Source organism: Tiliqua scincoides, chromosome 4 (genome assembly GCF_035046505.1).
Source record: "Tiliqua scincoides isolate rTilSci1 chromosome 4, rTilSci1.hap2, whole genome shotgun sequence".
In the NCBI taxonomy this organism is placed as follows: Eukaryota; Metazoa; Chordata; class Lepidosauria; order Squamata; family Scincidae; genus Tiliqua; species Tiliqua scincoides.
Genome location: NC_089824.1, coordinates 187,276,371 through 187,293,953, shown reverse-complemented (window position 1 = coordinate 187,293,953; position 17,583 = coordinate 187,276,371). Strand labels below are relative to the sequence as shown.

Here is a 17,583-nt window from a genome sequence, read left to right as displayed (position 1 = left end):
TGGTTTGGAAGCTGCAACTAGAGCAGAATGAGGTGACCTGTTTGTTGCTGGGACTCAGTGGGCTGAACCTGGCATATCATTGTTCCAGCTGTGCTGGCTGTCCATTCCATTCCAAGCCCAATTCAAGGTGCTGCTGATTATCCTTAAAGCCCTATACGGTATAGGACCAGGAAACCTCAAGGACCGCCTTCTCCCATAGAATCCTGCACATCCCCTGCAATCTTCATATAGGGCCCTGCTTAGGATACTATGGCCATCTGAAGCCAAGGGGGTGCAGCAAGGCACAGTGTGTTTTTTTGTGATGGCACCACATTTCTGGAACCAGTTACCAGAATATTTGAGAGGAGCCCCCTCTTTATATGGTTTCTGGAAGGATCTGAAAACCTATTTATTGTATTTTGCTTGGACTTTGCAGAGGGAGGAAAAACCTCCTAGGGACCCTTTTCATCCTTGATCACTGCTTTTATGCCATTTTTTAAATGCTGCTGCTGTTGTTATAGTTTTATTCCTATTGTTTAACATTGTATTCTTAAATTGCTTCTAATAGTTTTTATGTATATGTTTTTTATGGTTGGTAATCAACTATTTCTGGTGTGAACGCTTACCTTTTTTCATGCATTTCCTTTCGGAAGGACGTCATGATGATATCTTGACCTTTCTTTAGAAAGCTCTGAAAGGTTTATGCGGAACTTCCAGTGTTTCACAGCTTCACCACTGCAATAGAATAAGGTGATACCAGGCCAACTGCAAACAGTGACATCTCATGCCTCTTTGCACTTGTATCTTATTCTTTCCAACTGGTCAATTTGAATGAAAAATTTGCACTCTAGATTTTTAAGCCCTCCCTTTTATATCCAGACAGTACTAAGAAACTCTAGGCTGCGAGGGAAATGAGAGTTGGGATAATCAGGAAAAGGGGTTGAGCCTTTTTCTCAGTTAGTTCTAACCATTTTCATGCTTTCAACAATCTCCTGGTGAGTGTAAAGAAGTGACCATGTGGTTCTGATTGTAAAATTGGGATTCGTTCCAAAGATATTGGCAAGATATGCCTTATAATCATAATCTCCTTGTTTCTATCACTTTGAATGCCTCCCACTGGAAGGAGAAAGGCAGGGTAAAACTATTTTAAAACTTCACCCCGTGGGTTCCTTTATAGTCTCTCTTTTCAAAATACTGCCAATCTGCATTTACATCAGTCTGGGTCCATTCTTTACCTTTGTTTTGGCAGGTATCAAATCCAATCCCAGGAAGATGCCAAGGAAAGGCGGCACTCCCATACCATTGGAGGACTGCAGGAATCAGATGATCAGTCCGAGCTGCCTTCTCCTCCCGTTCTCTCCATGCCATTGGCTGGAAAGGCTCCACTCACAAATATTGGTTAGTTCCCTTATTTCTTACAGAAGGAAGCTCTGGAGCCCGTGTTCTCAGTCAGTGCAGCCTAGTGGAAGCCGTTGTCAATTTATATGTGCTGAAGTTCTGTCTGCTAAGTTTTTTCCTTCTTAAAACAGTGTTGTCATGTGACCCAAAGAGAGTGCAAAGTGAACCTTTTGTTAAAGGGATATCTTGAATGAGTGATATCCAGGGAAAGGTGGTTTATAATCCCCTTAGAGATTGGGAATTGGAATGTAATGAAACATGGAACTCTGCCTATTCATGGATCTCTCTTGCTCTAAATGGAATGAATGTGCCACATTTCTTTGTTGACACCTATAGCTGGATTGTACTGTGTGGTGATGGAACAAACCAAGGCCAAACTGATAGTCTCCAGCAATAGCAATAAGAGCACTAAGCAAAACAAGATTCATTCAATTCTCTTGACAGCTGCAGATGTTCTCATTGGTGTAATAAATTTGCAGACAGCAAAATCTAGAGTAGAAACACAAGGCGTAGTAATTTGTAATGTGGAGTGAATTTTCATGAGTTTCACTTTTCGTGTTGAAAGTTGCTTGTTCAGTGGGGGTGACCTCTTCCCAAACAAATTGCACAAACCTTTTTTCTGCTTTTTAGCTAAGTCATGCAAGTTGTTTTAAGGCTGCAAGACTCTTGAAGACAAAATTCTTGTTAATATATAAGGGAAAAGAAATACTATGTAAGCTTCCGTTCAGGCTCTTCCATCAGGCAGGGGGAAGGCAAGATATAAATAATAAATTATAGCTCATACAGAGCTGTGCAACTGCCACAATGCTTGACTTTTGAAGATCCAGGGAACTGTGCAGTCCCAGCAAGCTGATGGGGCACTGCTTGGGGAAGATACAGATGAGGGATGGCAAACTTAAGGCCTGTGGGAGCTCCTTGTCTGGCCTGCGGAATAATTGGGCTTGTGATAATTGAGCTGCGAAGTGATGCTTTGCACAGGGCAACTGTTGGCTGTAATAGGCACTGAAAGACGCTTAACTTCCTCATTCCTGTTGAAGGGAAACCAGGAAAAGTGTGCAGATCGCTGGAGATCCGTAATTTAGGGCCAGGGCGTGGTGACTGAGGGAGGTAGCATTAGAGGTTGAGAGCTGGTTGAGGGAGAATCGGAGGATGTGGGTGGCACAGTCTTTATAGTTAAGTCAGACTGACCATTGCCCATTTTATCCCATTTTTGCCTGCTCCACAAGTGTACACATTTGGTCCCTGTTGTGTAAATGCAACATTGAGCAGAAGTGGCTTAAGATGACAGCGATTATGTACAGCTCATGTTAACTGCCCTGCACAGCAGGGTAAAATATTAGATGGAACACTGCTTGCAGAAGTGGTGCTGCTGAAAGGGTGGCCGCGTGGTAATTGGGCTCTACCATATCTTGAAAACATCAAGATTTGCATATTTTCTATTTTTTCAGCTATTGAGAACAAAGTGCTTATTACTGGTCATCACCTGATTAATGATGTCACTTCCTGCTTAACGACATCACTTCCAGCCCTTCGTGGGCACAACAGATGCTAACTTTGACCTGCTGTATGCAATGAGTTTGACACCTCTGCTTTAGAGCCTTGGGAGCAAAGGTGTGGTGCAATCCTGGTGTTTTTGTGCTCAAATTCAAGGACACTCCCCAACCTTCTTGGGCTAAAATTTTAGACAGAATCCATTATGTATTCTCTGTAGGCCCTTCCCTCCCAGTGCATGTGACAACTTCAGAGACTTTACCTAAAGTTCAGTTAAATGGTTGTGGAACTTACTTAAGCTTGATGAAATAAGCTCAAGTGTTTCCAACAACTTCAGCATTCACATTGGAGGTGATATATTTACAGTGATGCTGACTGAGGTTCTCAAGGTGTTGTGTGTATTAGATAGACTTATGCTTGCTGATCTCCACCTTGGCTGCGGTTAAAGAATCTGTGTATGCCTGTGTATAATGTGTACCATTTTTACAGGCCCAGTCATTGAGCTGTTCTAACTTGATTCTCCCATTTTTTCTTCCCCTACAGTGAGCCCCACAGCAGCCAATGCCCCAAGGATCACCCGTTCCAACAGCATCCCCACTCATGATTCCACTTTTGAGCTGTACAACGCCTCTCCCATGGGCAGCACCCTCTCCTTGGCGGACCGGCCCAAGGGCATGATCCGCTCAGGCTCCTTCCGTGACCCTGTGGATGATGGTGAGAGCCCTGCACCCAGCTGGGAGAAGTTCCCTCCTCGATTATAGTGTTGGGAGGGATAGAACTACAACAAGTTCTGAAGAGCAGGTGGAGTGGCCATTGCAGATCCTGGGAGTTCTACTTGCTGTAGGGCAGCAAAAAGATGAGAAACAGACAGAAGGCCTGAATTTGTGCAACCAGTGCCTCTGGAACACTACTTTTCCCCTCTTCACATCTACCCCCACAATTTGGGGTTGGCAGGTGTCCTCCCTATTTCATAGCCTTCTGGGGACAGAATAAGTTTCTGGTTCTACTCCTGGTTCTCTCTTCACTTTTTGGACTTGTATAGTACACTGACGGTATATCATATGCAGTTCAACTTGTGCTTCATCAACTATACATGCTCAGCAAACAGTTTAAATTGCACAAAGGTGATTCTGTCTGTTGTTCCACTCAATGAACATAAGCTCCTGAGTGAGCATGAGATAGGAGATACAAATCTACTGTTCCCTCTGTCTCAGTTCCCGCATGCCTCTTGTAATTGTAATTCTAGTAATTAAAGAGGCAGTATGTATTTTTTGCACAACATGTCTGCTAAGCACAAGTGATTTCAAGGGTAATTTTGACTATACACAATTATCCACCTTAATAGCTGACTCTAGAACCTAACCACCACATAAAATGTGACTCCAGAATTATTTAAATATACTTGGGAAGACTTCATGCTGCATCTGGCAATCAAAAGTATAAGTTTCCTGGGTTTACAACTGGAAAATGTTCCTGTTTTCTATGTAATTCCTTTTCCAAGGCATGCTGGGTCAGTCAGTCCTTCATTGTGTCTGCTGAAAGTATTCACAAGCAAAGGAACTTCATCAGCTTCTTCCAGGACTGAATGCTGTTCTGATCCTTCAGATGTCCTGCATTAGCTATGAAGCAGACCTTCTATTAACTCTAGATGCTCTTTAGTGTTATGGTCCTACCCCTTTGCACACACCTGACCTTTGGGTTCTCCCCTCCCCACCTTCCATGTGTTCATTTCTCCCCAGGCCTCTTTGTGACCAGCTGTTCTTCCTTCTGTGACCAGAGATTGCTCCTTGACACATCTCTCTCTTTCTGTCTTATTCCAGTTCATGGATCCGTGCTGTCCCTGGCGTCCAGTGCATCCTCCACTTATTCCTCCGTAAGCTATGTTCACTTCATCAGCCAGCCTGTCCTACCCTCTGCTTTCTCTGTGCTGCATTCCAGTAACACCCCCCCCCCCCCCGGGTGATCTCCTGTTTGCAGTGTTTTTCAAATGGAATGGGTTGCAGTGAAGCAAATGCAAGTTAGGCATGCTGGGGCACAATAAAATATGTTGCATGAGAAGGGATTTGGGAAGTGGAAAGAATGCAATGTGGGTCTTGGTTTCTTACGTGTCTGCTCACCTGTGCTGTCTTTGCCTGTGAATGCCTCTGTCCTACTTTAACTGCCTGCCTCTCTGTCTCTCCTCTGCCCCTTTATGTGCTGCCAGGCTGAGGAGAGGATGCAGTCTGAGGTACAGTAAGATCCTCTTTCCTTCCTTCTGCTGCACTGCTCTTAACCCTTGGTGGAGAGCAAAAAAACCTTACTGCTCTCTTAATCTCCTTCCTCCATTCCCTCTCTCTTGTAGCAAATACGTAAACTGCGTCGCGAGCTGGAGTCATCCCAAGAGAAGGTGGCCACATTGACCTCCCAGCTGTCAGCCAATGTGAGTTGCCATGTTTCCTTGATGGTGGCATCCCTGCATCTGCTCTGACAATACCCAAAGATATTGCCACACTGATAATTGTGTTTTTTGTTTGTTTGTTTGTTTGTTTAGATATAATTCTGTAATGTAGGACAATCAGTGTATGTGTTGCTGTGGGTGCTGGAATATGTAGGGTAGAACTGAGGTGATAACTGAGAGTGACATGGAGTGAGACAGTCAAAAGGCAGTTCAGTTTTGCAACCTCTCATAGCCCTGTCCAGATAATAAATCTTCCCTTTAGGTCAGAACACTGGTGGATGCTGCCCTACTCTTTTGCAAGCTTGCATTCTGGTCTCTAGAATGGAGGCTGAAATGCCATCAGAGCCTGTGCACTGCTGAACAACCATGGTATCCCTGCAGCCCAGATTCTGATCTGCCCTTAATTGTCGTGCAGCAAAATCACAGGAAATTTGGTCAAGAAATTTGGGAAGTGGGGAAAAGGTTTGCTTTTCTATACTCAGCACAGTGCAGGGGCCCCCTCTGGTGGGCATTAATTGTTTTGCTAGTGCGGTGTTTCTCAAGCTTATAGAAGCTTGTGCACTCCCTAAATTTTTCTCTGTCTCCTCGCTCCCCAGCACCAACTGCTAGTTCTATTGTATACCTATTCCTGCATGCAGTTGTGTGCATGTAGCCAGTGGCTGTAAGCAGAGGTCTGTGGTCAAGACCAGAGCAGTAATCCCATGCTAGCATTAGAAATTTCAGCAAGACATCTCTGGACCACTCCACCTTTAGAGCCAGTGGAAACGACCATTAGAATGAAGCAGCAGCTATTTTCAAATAATGCTGGAGGCATGTGGTGTAGCAGCCATTCTCACAAACTAATTGTGACTCAGTGACAGTCTATCCTTTGCTAAAGGGCAGTTCATACCGCACTGGCATGTTTTGGCTGGTGTGGCTAAGAAGGGTTTCCTTCCTCACTATTCTTTGCACCTGCTTCCAAGTGTTGCTTGTCTCCCAAGGGGCCCTGTGTCACAGTTTTGCAAACCATGTTCTAGTACATAGAGCAGTAAAGTTGGGGCATTTGATTCTTCCAATAATTGCTGTCTTTCCATATATTTCGCCAGGTATAGAACCTGAGTCCCAAACTGGAGTATTGGGTATAATTAAGAGCTCCCAGTATCTTCTGCTGTGTCACATAGTGTTTCTTTGTGTGATTCCGCTTCATGCTGGTGTGCAAGTCTAATGCCCTTTCTTTTTTTTTACTCCCCAGGCTAACTTAGTAGCAGCCTTTGAACAGAGCCTGGTGAACATGACATCCCGTCTCCGACACCTTGCAGAGACTGCTGAGGAGAAGGTGAGTGCTGCAGAAAAGAGTCAGCCTTGGGACGCATCAGTTTGCAGGTGTCTTATTTCCCTTTACCCTTCTCTTCAAGGTTTCTCTGTGGAAAGACCAATGGAATTGCTTCTAGTGTCTGGGTTAATTAATTCTCATGGAGATCTGGACACCAAAAAAGAGAGAGTGAGAGAGAGAAACTGTCTTACAATATTTGTTTAGTTCTTAAATCAAAAATGTATTGGTATTTTGATAAAACCAGAATGCAAAGGAAATACATAGCAGAACCCACCCTCCCTGGACAACCCACCGTCTGCTCATGTCCCATTGAGAACTATGTTCCAGTTGGAAGAGAGCTGCTGTTTAGGGAAGGGAGATCTTTTTATTAACATAAGCACAGGTCACAGAATCTGACCCATTCTGTTACATGTCAACTGACTAGAATGGGTTTTTTGCTGGCAAATTGATAGGCACTCAAGCACACGCATTAGAAAAGGATGATGGTAGACCTGTCTACTGGAACTATTAGGCTTGCGGCAGCGAATTGACACTGTGCCATATAACCAGAAGTGGTTTGGGGCGGAATCATTTGTGGTATTTGTTCATCGTAATTTTTTTTAGTTGATCATTCGTATCAATAGGAATGATTGCCACTCTGCCTCTGGAAAACTGCTGTAGACATTTTGTGTCTCATCTCCCCCCCGCCTAAAATACATATATGTTTGTCTAAAATATACTTTTCTATACTTTTCAAAATATACTTTTCTGTTTCTAAAAGTATACTAAATATACTTTTCCCTAAAATGTATATGTTTGCAGATGAACAATGGGTAAAATAACAAAACCCAAAGTATTAATTAGTCCTTTTATCTTCCAGGACACTGAGCTGCTGGATTTGCGGGAGACAATAGATTTCTTGAAGAAGAAGAACTCAGAAGCTCAGGCTGTTATCCAGGGTGCCCTGAATGGAACAGACATCACACCCAAAGGTGAACGGTGACAGCACAAGCTGTCATTTGCACCTTTTGAGCTGTGTTTGCTGAATGGTGGATCAGAGTCTGAAGAGGAGAATTTCTGTTTCTCTTGGGCTCCTAAACAGCACTTGCTTTTCTTCCTTAGTTCTCTCCACATTTCCAGGCTGACTTACTTTGTGGACAAACTAGTTCTGCTTCTCTGAGGCAGAATTTTAGCTCTCCTGAGTTTTACTTAATAAGTGGAAAGAAAAAAGAAAGCTGCCTGTCATATGGAGTAAAGGTGTTAAAAATGTAGGGGTAGAAGCAGAAACATAGAAAAGGAGATCACTTGGGTGCCTGCAATACAGCTTCAGCTTCTCTGTAGATTGAGTATGTCTCTCTGTCCTCCCTTCCCTGTGTCTCTAGAGCTGCGGATCAGGAGACAAAACTCATCAGACAGCATCTCCAGCTTGAATAGTATCACCAGCCATTCAAGCATTGGGAGTGGCAAGGATGCAGATGCCAAGAAGAAGAAGAAGAAAAGCTGGGTAGGTCAAAAAGGGTGAAGTAAAGAGAATGTACTTGGGAATGAAAGCCCTTTTGTGTATGTTTTCAGAACAGCTAGGGCAGTGATACCTGGAGACTCGGGCTTATTGACCTGTGGAACTGCCTAGGGCAGATTCCTCTGCTGTGAACCTAGATTGCACCTGTTTTGCTGTGGAATCCCTATGAAAATCTGCTCTAACTCCCAGGCTAGAACCACTGCTCAGTGATACCCACCAAGTCCCCTAGCCCAAATCATGGTATTACCAGACCAGCAATTAAACCAGAGATGCTGACCTAGCGATGATGCAATAATTGTCAGAAAGGTCAAGTCTTTATTATAATACAGTAATTACATGTGCACTTGAAATGTTCCTAACATGTTTCAAGGCAAATTTCTCCTTTGCAAGGATAGTCTTTTAAAAAATTGGATGGTTTTTGTCCCTTTTTCCAAGTGTTTGTTTTGAGTCAGGAATGAGAGCAGAAAAACTTCCAAGTTCATGGCTACTCCTTCAAGAGAGTCATTTGATTTGGAACATGTTGGTGATGTTTTAAATACAGGTGACATTATTATAATAAAATGGTTGTAATTAAATCATTATTGCATCACAACTGTGTTCTTGCATGAGAAGTTGTTTGTGTGTAGTCGACTTGACCCTTAATTTCTTTTTTATTGACTTTGGCAGCCCACCTTTTCCCACTGTCCAAAGGTGGGGAGAAGTCACTTATGCTTACTTCCCAACTCAGTATGAAGAGCACTCCCATAGGAAGGCTGATCTAAGACACTGCCATGGTTTCAATGTGCTGCCCTGAGCTCCCCAGCTTGTTACAGGCAGGGCTCTGAGCTGAACGCATGATTAAGTCTTGCTGTATTCTTTTTTCCCCCTTTCTTCCTTCAATGCTGATCCCAACCCTTTTTTTCCAGGTGTATGAGGTAAGCTTGGAACTTCCCTGTCCCCTCTCTTCACGAGTCCTTTCCCCATGTTTTACTCCTGACTGGTCACTTCATTGTGTTGGGACAGCACAGCACTTGTGAAACTTAACCATTCCATTCACTCTTATACCTTCTCTGCCAAGCCACACAGCAAGGGGCCACTGCACTGGTGCTGGGGGAATGTTCCACTCCTGTTGTTTAATGTGGCTTTACATCCACCCTTAGTAATACCCAGCTTTGCAGCTTTCCTAGAGGTCTAAGAAGTTACTGAGGAAAGGGGCTCCAGTTATGCAGTTTTGGAGCACCCAATCAGAGTCATTGTAACAATGGGACCTAATATCCAGCTTCAGCTACAAGTAACTCTCTGACCTGTATCCCAAAACTGAAGGGACAGCAGCATGTGACAAAACATTACTATGTTTTTCCAAATGATTATTTTAAAACATATTTGGTGATTGCAGGCTATATGTACCGACATGCCCCCACACTCATCACAGAAGAATAAAGTATATGAATATCTTCCATTTCCATGTTGGGGAATGGTCTTCTTTTCTTTACAATTTGAGCAGCTTTTCTTTGCTTCTTTAAGGGACATTCCCAAATTTTAGAACTTTTTTTGTATTATGAGGATCACTTGTGTCATAATGTGACTCTTGCAGGGATCATTGATTTCATTCTTAACAGTCAGTCAGTGGTTTTTAAATCTAACCTAAGTATTGCTTGTGGCTGTAAGTGTTTCATCTGTCTGGGTTTATTCCCTTTAAGTGGCCCAAATGATGACATTCAATGTGACATTTCCCACATTTCTGCCAGACCTATCCAAAGACATGGGATGAGTACTCTGGCAGACACCTATGCTAATGGCCTACTTCCATTCATCACTGCCATCAATAACATCAGGGCTTGGGCCTGGAATCTGCAGCAAGGATTCAATGCTGCCAAGGCTTACAGCAGGCTGGAAAGCTGGGAGGGGAAAGTGCCTTCATAAATGTACAACTCAGACCCTGGTGAATGCCCTTGAAAACCAGGGGAAAGGGTAGCAGCAGGCGTATCACTGATACAGCTCCAGTCCCCTGGCCTCTTGTGTGTCTCCAGACTGGCTTGTGGGGGGATGATACCACCCCCTCCATTCCAGTAGTGCTGCCACCCATCACAGTGGGAATTCTCCTTGCTACTGCCTCAATACATGTGTGAATTTATGCCTGTTCTGTGTTTGTGTGCGCGCATGTGTATGTATGTTTGCGTGCGTGCATGTTGCATGCTCTGCCTGAGCATGGTTGGGATCACGCTATTATTATTCCCAGCGATGTTGGGCTTGACTCTACCTTTTTGAAGTTTTGATAGGACCAGTATATATAAAGAGGAAGGGTTCCTCTTCAGTCTCTCCGTGGCCAAGTCTTGGTGTGCAAGATGAATGGCCCACTCTGCCCCGAGAATCCCTGTCTGATGGGGGTTCCCATGAAAACTTAAAAAGGGGTTATGTGTTCTGTGGGGTTGGAAAGCAGCGTGCCACTTAACTGTAGATTTGGCAGGCCCTTACCTGTTTTTTTTTGAGGGGGGGGCAGTGTCAAAAGGCAGTATGGAGCTCTCAGGATATTTGCATTGTCTGTAACCAAGTCTGATTTGAACACACGTGGGTTCCACCAAGCCTACCTAACTTTTGATTCTAGTGGGTCGGGAGGGCGCTTGAGTCTATCTACACCCAGTGATGATAGTGCCTGTGTTTTTGGCCTTACTGTTATATAAAAGGTTTGTGTTAGACTTGACACAGTCAGTCACACTGGAAAAGCAGCTGTATCTGTGGACCTTGGAGTTATCCTACAGTGATAGTAGGTAGGCTCCTTGGTAGGACTCCCACCACAGCAATGGATCAAATGCTTTTCTTAGTAACATTAACTGATGCCTGCACCTGTGAGAAAATTAATACAGCCCATCTTCTGTGCACCCTTCAGTGACATAGCAACTACCTTTCCCTATTGCCTCACACTCAGAGTAGATTTGGCAGTATTTTAGTAATGCTCCACTGTTGCTTTGCATCACCTGCCACTGCCCATAGGTTAAGCAGTAAAGCTTTAAGAAGCAATTGTGAAAAGCAGGAACTGAATTTCAAGTCTATAGCTAGGGGTGTTTTTGTTTCGGTGACCAACACAGAATACAAAATAATGAGAATTTCTGCTCAAATCATGATATAAAGCAGTATTAAGATCAAAACATGAGAAACTATGCATTTCACAAAATACGTGGGACCTTGGTATTCACTGACCACTGATACTGAGGTCCACCTTTAAATGCCTCGTATCTAGGGAAAAAAGCACCAAAATCCAATTTTCTGTCTTCGCACTGATGAATAATTATAATTTCATTCAATTAGATTCCATTATTCACCCAATCTAGTGGCTGAATGTGGTGTAGTGTCTATAGCAATGCATTCTGGGGTTACAGTAGAGGAGTAAGAAACCTAGAAGGGTCTTTAATGCTATTTTTCCACTGATTTGGTATCCACTGATTTTTTTTTTTAATCCACTGAGGGTTCTGAACAGGACCCCAGTGAATAACGAGGCATGACCTGTAACACCACTTTTGCTTACTTTTGAGGAATCTGCAAGTAGTTTTAACTAAGGCAGCGAGTTCCTGAAGCTTCTCCTATGGTGGAGCAACTGAGTAAAAGTATCTGCTGGGTGTTTGTATGTGTGGCAGGTGGGGGGGGGCATGAATTGGTGGGGAGAAAGCAAATGCCTGAGCAGAGGCACTGAGAAGGAAGAGATAAGTCTGCAGTTCTGGCCTGCAGATACAGAGCAATAAACACTGGAATGCTGTTGCCTATTTGGGGCTTTCCAAAAGCACCTTTCTCACTGCTGATAAACCAGAAAGGTGGCCTGCATGGATCTTTAGTTTGGCCTTGCAGGACCAGTTCTGAAGTCCATATAAGGTGCATTCATTACCCTTCTGCGCAACCAAGTCCCCTTCTGCCTGCCCACATTCTCATCCTCGAAGATGAACTTCTGTGGTGCTCTCTTCGTTGTTTAAATGTTTTTCTAAACTTTGTTTGTGGCAGTCAGAAAGTGTCTGTGTGCAACTGGTTGGCTATTCCAGTCTAAAATGATACAGAGTTCACAGTTGAAATGCTTAATGTGCTTTATTGCGCTGTTTGTACAGTTTTGAATAAGATTTGCATAAAAAACCACATAACACCACAATTTGCTATTTTAATCAAGACACTTTGGAAAAAATATCACCTCCCCCCCCCCCCCCCCAAAAAAAAAACAACCACCCCAAGCTATAGCTAGGGAAAGAACAGTAGCTGAACCTCAGTCTCTCTTGGCAAACAAGTTGCTCACTCCTAAAAAGCGACAAAGTTTTATTTAAGCAACTTCTGTCCTCCCCTTCCATTCCCACAGGGGCCACAAGATGGCAGTCCCTCAAGTGTCCAGGTCCTAAGTCATGTAGGGCTTTAAATGCAACTACCAGTACTTTGAATGGGGCCAGAAGCACATGGGCAACCAGTGCAGTTGGTGAAGCATAGGAGTAGTGTGGTCAGACAAGTGGACCCCAGGCAAGACCTAGGCTGCTGCATTCTGAACCAGTTAAAAAGCTTCTGGATCATTTTCAAGGGTAGCCCCATGTACAGCATGTTACGATAATCCAGTCATGGTGTGAGAAGGGCATGAAGCACTGTGACTAGATAGATCTGCTTTCTTCAATAGTGCGCACAACTGGCACACTAGCTGAAGCTGGGCAAATAAGCCTCTGGCCACATCCACATCCTGGTTCTTTAGGGTCAAACGCTGATCCAGATGCACACCCAAATTGCAAATCTGGTCCTTTATGGGAACTGCAACCCCAACCAGAACAGGTTGTACTCCAAAGTGCATAAACGTACTCCCATTTACATAAAGAGATGATGGTAGTAGGATGTAGTTAGGTGGTAGTTATCAAACTTGCAGTGAATTCTTTCTGCCGGAATTTTTATTCAATACCCTGACTGTTTGTGTGCATGGTCAGGTCTCTAGTTGTATAAGGCCTGCCACCCCTCCTATCTCTTCAGAAAAATGCAAGAAGCACAGAATACTTGGAATGAGCAGCTAGACCTTTTTGCATTTTCCATGAATGGCATGACAGTGGCAAGACACAAATGCATGGACTCAGCTAGTCAGTGGCATGTTTCTGCTGGCTATTAAACAGTTGTTACATATGTTTGAACAAGTCTTGGGCTGCTATGCTGCCTTTATTCCCCCTATAGTGGGTAACATAGGCTCCTTTTACAATTTCTACTGAAGATAAAAAAAAGGAATATGGCCCAATCTGCAGGAGGTCACATCACCCTTCAATCCCCAAAAGTCCAGATTTACGATTGCTCACCTGATTATTTGCATGGTGGTAATGGTATTTGGAATTGTTTTAGCTTCCTTGTCAGGAGCTGATTTGATGTGAGGCATTTCACATTCTGCTGGGAATTAACTTCGTGTTTGACAGAAGTGCTTTCTCTCCCTGGAATCTTGGGGGCTAAGCTGTGGAAACTGTCAGACTTGATGCAGCCAGGACGGTTGCCATTTCCTTATGCAATGCACTAGATACATTGCTTGGTTTCTTTTGCGTAAAAGGCTCTGGGTGCAAATTATATAGCCGTTAACACTTCAGCCACTTTTCATTCTTGAATTCAGCTTTCTTAAAAAAAATTACCCCAAAGGCAGACTTTCCTACTTTGTGGGTGCATGCTGATGAAGGGGATGGAGATTCTAATCTACATCAGAGTTTAGGTCTGGAAGCACCCTTTTAATGAAGTGGATACACAGATTTAAATTAATGCAGTGGATCCTAAGTATCCACGGGGGGTCCGTTCCAAGATTGTATCCCTGCAGATACTGATTTCTGCAGATAACCAAATCCACGGTCGGCCATCACAAGACCTCCTGGACTCAATTGGAAGTGTCTTTTGGTCACATCCAAGAGGTCTTCTGAGGCGTGAGGAGACAATGCCTCAGAATACCTCCTGAAAGTGACCAGAATAATCTTCCAATCACGTTTGCGAGGCCCTTGAGTCCCTCCAGCCACAGGGTAAGCACCTGCATTGAATCAAAACCACAGGTGCCGAACCCACAGATATGGAGGGCCCACTGTACAGACATACAGGTTCAGACATACAGGTAGTGCCTCAATATCCACAGGGGATCTGTTCCCGGAGCCCCACGAATACTGAAATCTGGATTGGTGCCTTTAATCCTCCAAACGCAACCAGAGCAGATCTCTGGTAACATCCAGAGACCATTCTGAGGGCCAGGAAGTCCATGCATGGCTTCTGCAGCCCTCAGAATGGCTTCTAAGGCCTCAGGGAGACCTTAGAACATCACTTCCAGTTTCCAGCAAAAACCAAAAGTGGCACTATAAGGCCTCTACGAGACCTTAGAAGTCATTCTGTGGGCTACGGAGGTTGCACATGGGCTCCCTGGCCATCAGAATGGTCTCCAGACACAACTGAAGCTCTGCTTGGGTCGCATTCGGAGGGCTACAGGTCATCCCTGATTGGGGCTCAGTCTGGGTCAAGGAACCCGCTTTGAACCAAATCCATGGATGATCAGACACGACCTGTACTCTGGGTTAAACTAATCCTTTGTGCTCTTGATTTGGGATAGTGTTAATATGAGAAATGTGTGCTGATCCTAGGGTGAAGTTTGTCCTCTGAACAAGGGATTAAAGTGGGAAGCAGGTCAGAAAAGCATCTAGTCTGCTAGTTGCCCTGAAAAGCAAAGTACAAATTGGGTACAACATCCAACATAATGTGGTTTAGCAGGCACAGGCTGCCTCTGCTGCAGTGCGATCTTCTAATTTACAATTAGCTTGAACTTCTAAAATTTTTTTCCTCCTCTTTCCCCATCAGTTGAGGAGCTCCTTCAACAAGGCCTTCAGCATCAAGAAAGGCCCCAAATCTGCCTCCTCCTATTCAGACATTGAGGAGATTGCAACCCCTGACTCCTCAGCACCATCGTCCCCTAAGCTGCAGCATGGATCCACAGAGACAGCCTCGCCTTCTATCAAATCCTCCAACTCCTCGTCAGTGGGAATTGATACTACTGAGTAAGGGCGTTTTCCTACTCTGAGGAATTAAGATGGGGGGGTACCTCACTGGGTAGGCTGAAGCTCAGCAAAGCTGCATCTGCTTTGGGTGGACCGATTTGCACCCCACCACATCCCACCTTGCACAGTGTAGTAGAGTAGGCCGTCTGCCAATGAATTCAAATGTATCACTTTCCTGGGGCTGCAGCTCCAATCCCTTCTCAGGTGCAGTAATGTTCCTCCTTCTCTTTGAGATTTGGGGGTCCAGTTCAATTGACCAGCATGATTACAAACCCTGGGGTGAATATAGTTAGTATGAGAGCTAAGGCAGGGGAAAAATGAAAGAGGCAGTTTATTGAAGAAAATACTGGGCAAAGTGTAGGTGTTGAAAGTATTTCAGGCACTGGCAGGAGGGCACATCAATGGGGGAAGATTGTCCCTTTGAAAGATCCATAGGCAGAAACAGCAGGTCTCAACTGACTGCAGTATGTTATAGTCTGGCGTTCCTACACCCATCCGAACACTAATTTTTGTCCCTTGCATAGGCTCTTCCAGACCAATGAAGAGGAGGAGCCTGAGAAAAAGGAGGTGTCAGAGCTGCGCTCAGAGCTGTGGGAAAAGGAAATGAAGCTGACCGACATTCGTTTGGAAGCCCTGAACTCTGCCCACCAGCTGGACCAACTGCGTGAAACCATGCACAACATGCAGGTGGGTGCCCTGCCCTGCAGAACAAGCAGCAGCAGCAAATCCTCTGTTCTCATGGGGACCCCAGTTTCAGAGCACCTCATGTGGCTACACAAAGACAAAACAGGCTGTGTGATTAACATCCCTTCATTGACTTGGCATCTGCTGGTGAGCTTGTGAGAGCTCTGCGAGGGACAGATTAGATATTAGCTTTGGCTTATTTGGTGAATTCTTCTCATTCTCTGACATGTGATGTGACATCCTGAGTCAAGGGACTGTAGCCCTCACATCTTCACTGTTTAGTGCTACTTGGCATTTGACATCAGTGCCAGGTGTGAATGAGCAGGAAGTAGTAAACTGTCTGATTTTTGCTATCCTTGTAGGGAAAGGTACCTTAGGATCAGGTTTCTCTGTAGTACTCTTTGCTGTATTACAAAGTGTATTACTTTTTCCTGTCTTTTGGAAAAGTATCCACCTGTTAGCAGCTAGTCATGCTGTGGTGGTCCTCTGAGGCTGCTGCAGCCAACTATGTAGTAAGGAGAAAGAAGCAAGACGAACAGCCCATGCATCATGCATCATGCACCTGACCATTGAGCCCACCCTTGAGTTCCTTGCAGGGTGCCAGGGCAACAGTTATCTTAACACAAGCTATTCCAAAAAGGATAGTTCACTGTCGCCAGGGAAGGAAAAGCACCCAAAAAAGGCAAGTCCCCATGCCCTTCCTCACTACCTGGGATGAGCCTGGTTACCATGGTCCATTCAGCACAGAAACTGGTTTGCTCAATTGTATCCTGGCCAATCCTACCTTCAGCACAACATTGTAGCAGTAGTCACAAGCAGTTTGTCAGCGATGGACACAAGTTCTCCTTTGTGGTCTGAGTGAAATGGGTTCTACTTTTCAAAAGTAGAAATACATTATTTTAAAAAATAAAAAGGAGGAAAGGGCATGGTTCAAACAGGTAAAAGCAGACACTCTGAACAAGAGAGAAAATGAAATGGATTCCTGATGCAACCTACAAAGACTTGTACAGATCATCAGTCATCAATGACAGAGCTGTACCGCTTAAGACAACCCAGCTCCAGGGTGAAGGGGTCCTGTTCACCACACTTGCTAAGCCCTTTCGCTCTCTTTTTAGGAATCTTAAATCCATAACATTATCAGCTGTCTCATCCCTGCCAATTGCTTTGCACATTCTCTGTAGCTGGAGGTGGATCTGCTGAAAGCAGAAAATGACCGGCTGAAGGTGGCTCCAGGTCCTTCCTCTGTGCCAAGCTCCATCCCGAGCCACATCTTGAGTTCATCTGCCGCCTCCTCTCCAAGGCGCTCTCTAGGGCTCCAACTCTCTCACCCTTTCAGTCCCAGCCTGGCTGATACAGGTATGAACAGAGAAAGGACATCCTCAATAGGCTCTGTTTCAAAATCTGTGCAGTGTTTTTGAAAATGTACTTCTTGTGAGAGGGAGAAGCACAATAGAAAGAACTGGGATGGTCTGTGGATGGACTTTGTTGACTGACTGGTGGGGGCTGGACTGGTGTGCAAGTGATCTTCCTGTATTGGAGAACCAGGCTAGATAACTAGGTGAGTACATTCCACTTCTGTGAGCACATAGTCCTGCTTTATGTCATTGCCTTATTACTATCTTATTACGGTCTGGCAAAGGGAGAACCCACAAGGGGTTGGGAAAAGGGTCAGGGCAACTGAACTTGAAAGAAAAGAAAATCTTTGGTGCAGGATGGGTGGTGTATTGGCACAGCTGTAAAGAGATGACCTGGATCATTGAGGAGAGCATAAAGGAATTGGGATAAGTTACTGGACAGT

General features: G+C 44.5%; 1 protein-coding gene across 1 annotated transcript in view; it reads left to right on the top strand.

Moving 5' to 3' along the window:
- Positions 1-17,583, top strand: part of NAV1 (neuron navigator 1) — a 326,783-nt gene that overhangs the window by 299,528 nt on the left and 9,672 nt on the right. Inside the window, exons 11-21 of the mRNA XM_066626528.1 lie at positions 1,229-1,377; positions 3,412-3,582; positions 4,689-4,741; positions 5,072-5,095; positions 5,210-5,287; positions 6,537-6,620; positions 7,477-7,588; positions 7,979-8,100; positions 14,905-15,101; positions 15,626-15,788; positions 16,967-17,141. Coding sequence (XP_066482625.1) covers positions 1,229-1,377; positions 3,412-3,582; positions 4,689-4,741; positions 5,072-5,095; positions 5,210-5,287; positions 6,537-6,620; positions 7,477-7,588; positions 7,979-8,100; positions 14,905-15,101; positions 15,626-15,788; positions 16,967-17,141 — 1,328 coding nt within the window. The remainder of the gene's footprint in view (positions 1-1,228; positions 1,378-3,411; positions 3,583-4,688; positions 4,742-5,071; positions 5,096-5,209; positions 5,288-6,536; positions 6,621-7,476; positions 7,589-7,978; positions 8,101-14,904; positions 15,102-15,625; positions 15,789-16,966; positions 17,142-17,583) is intronic.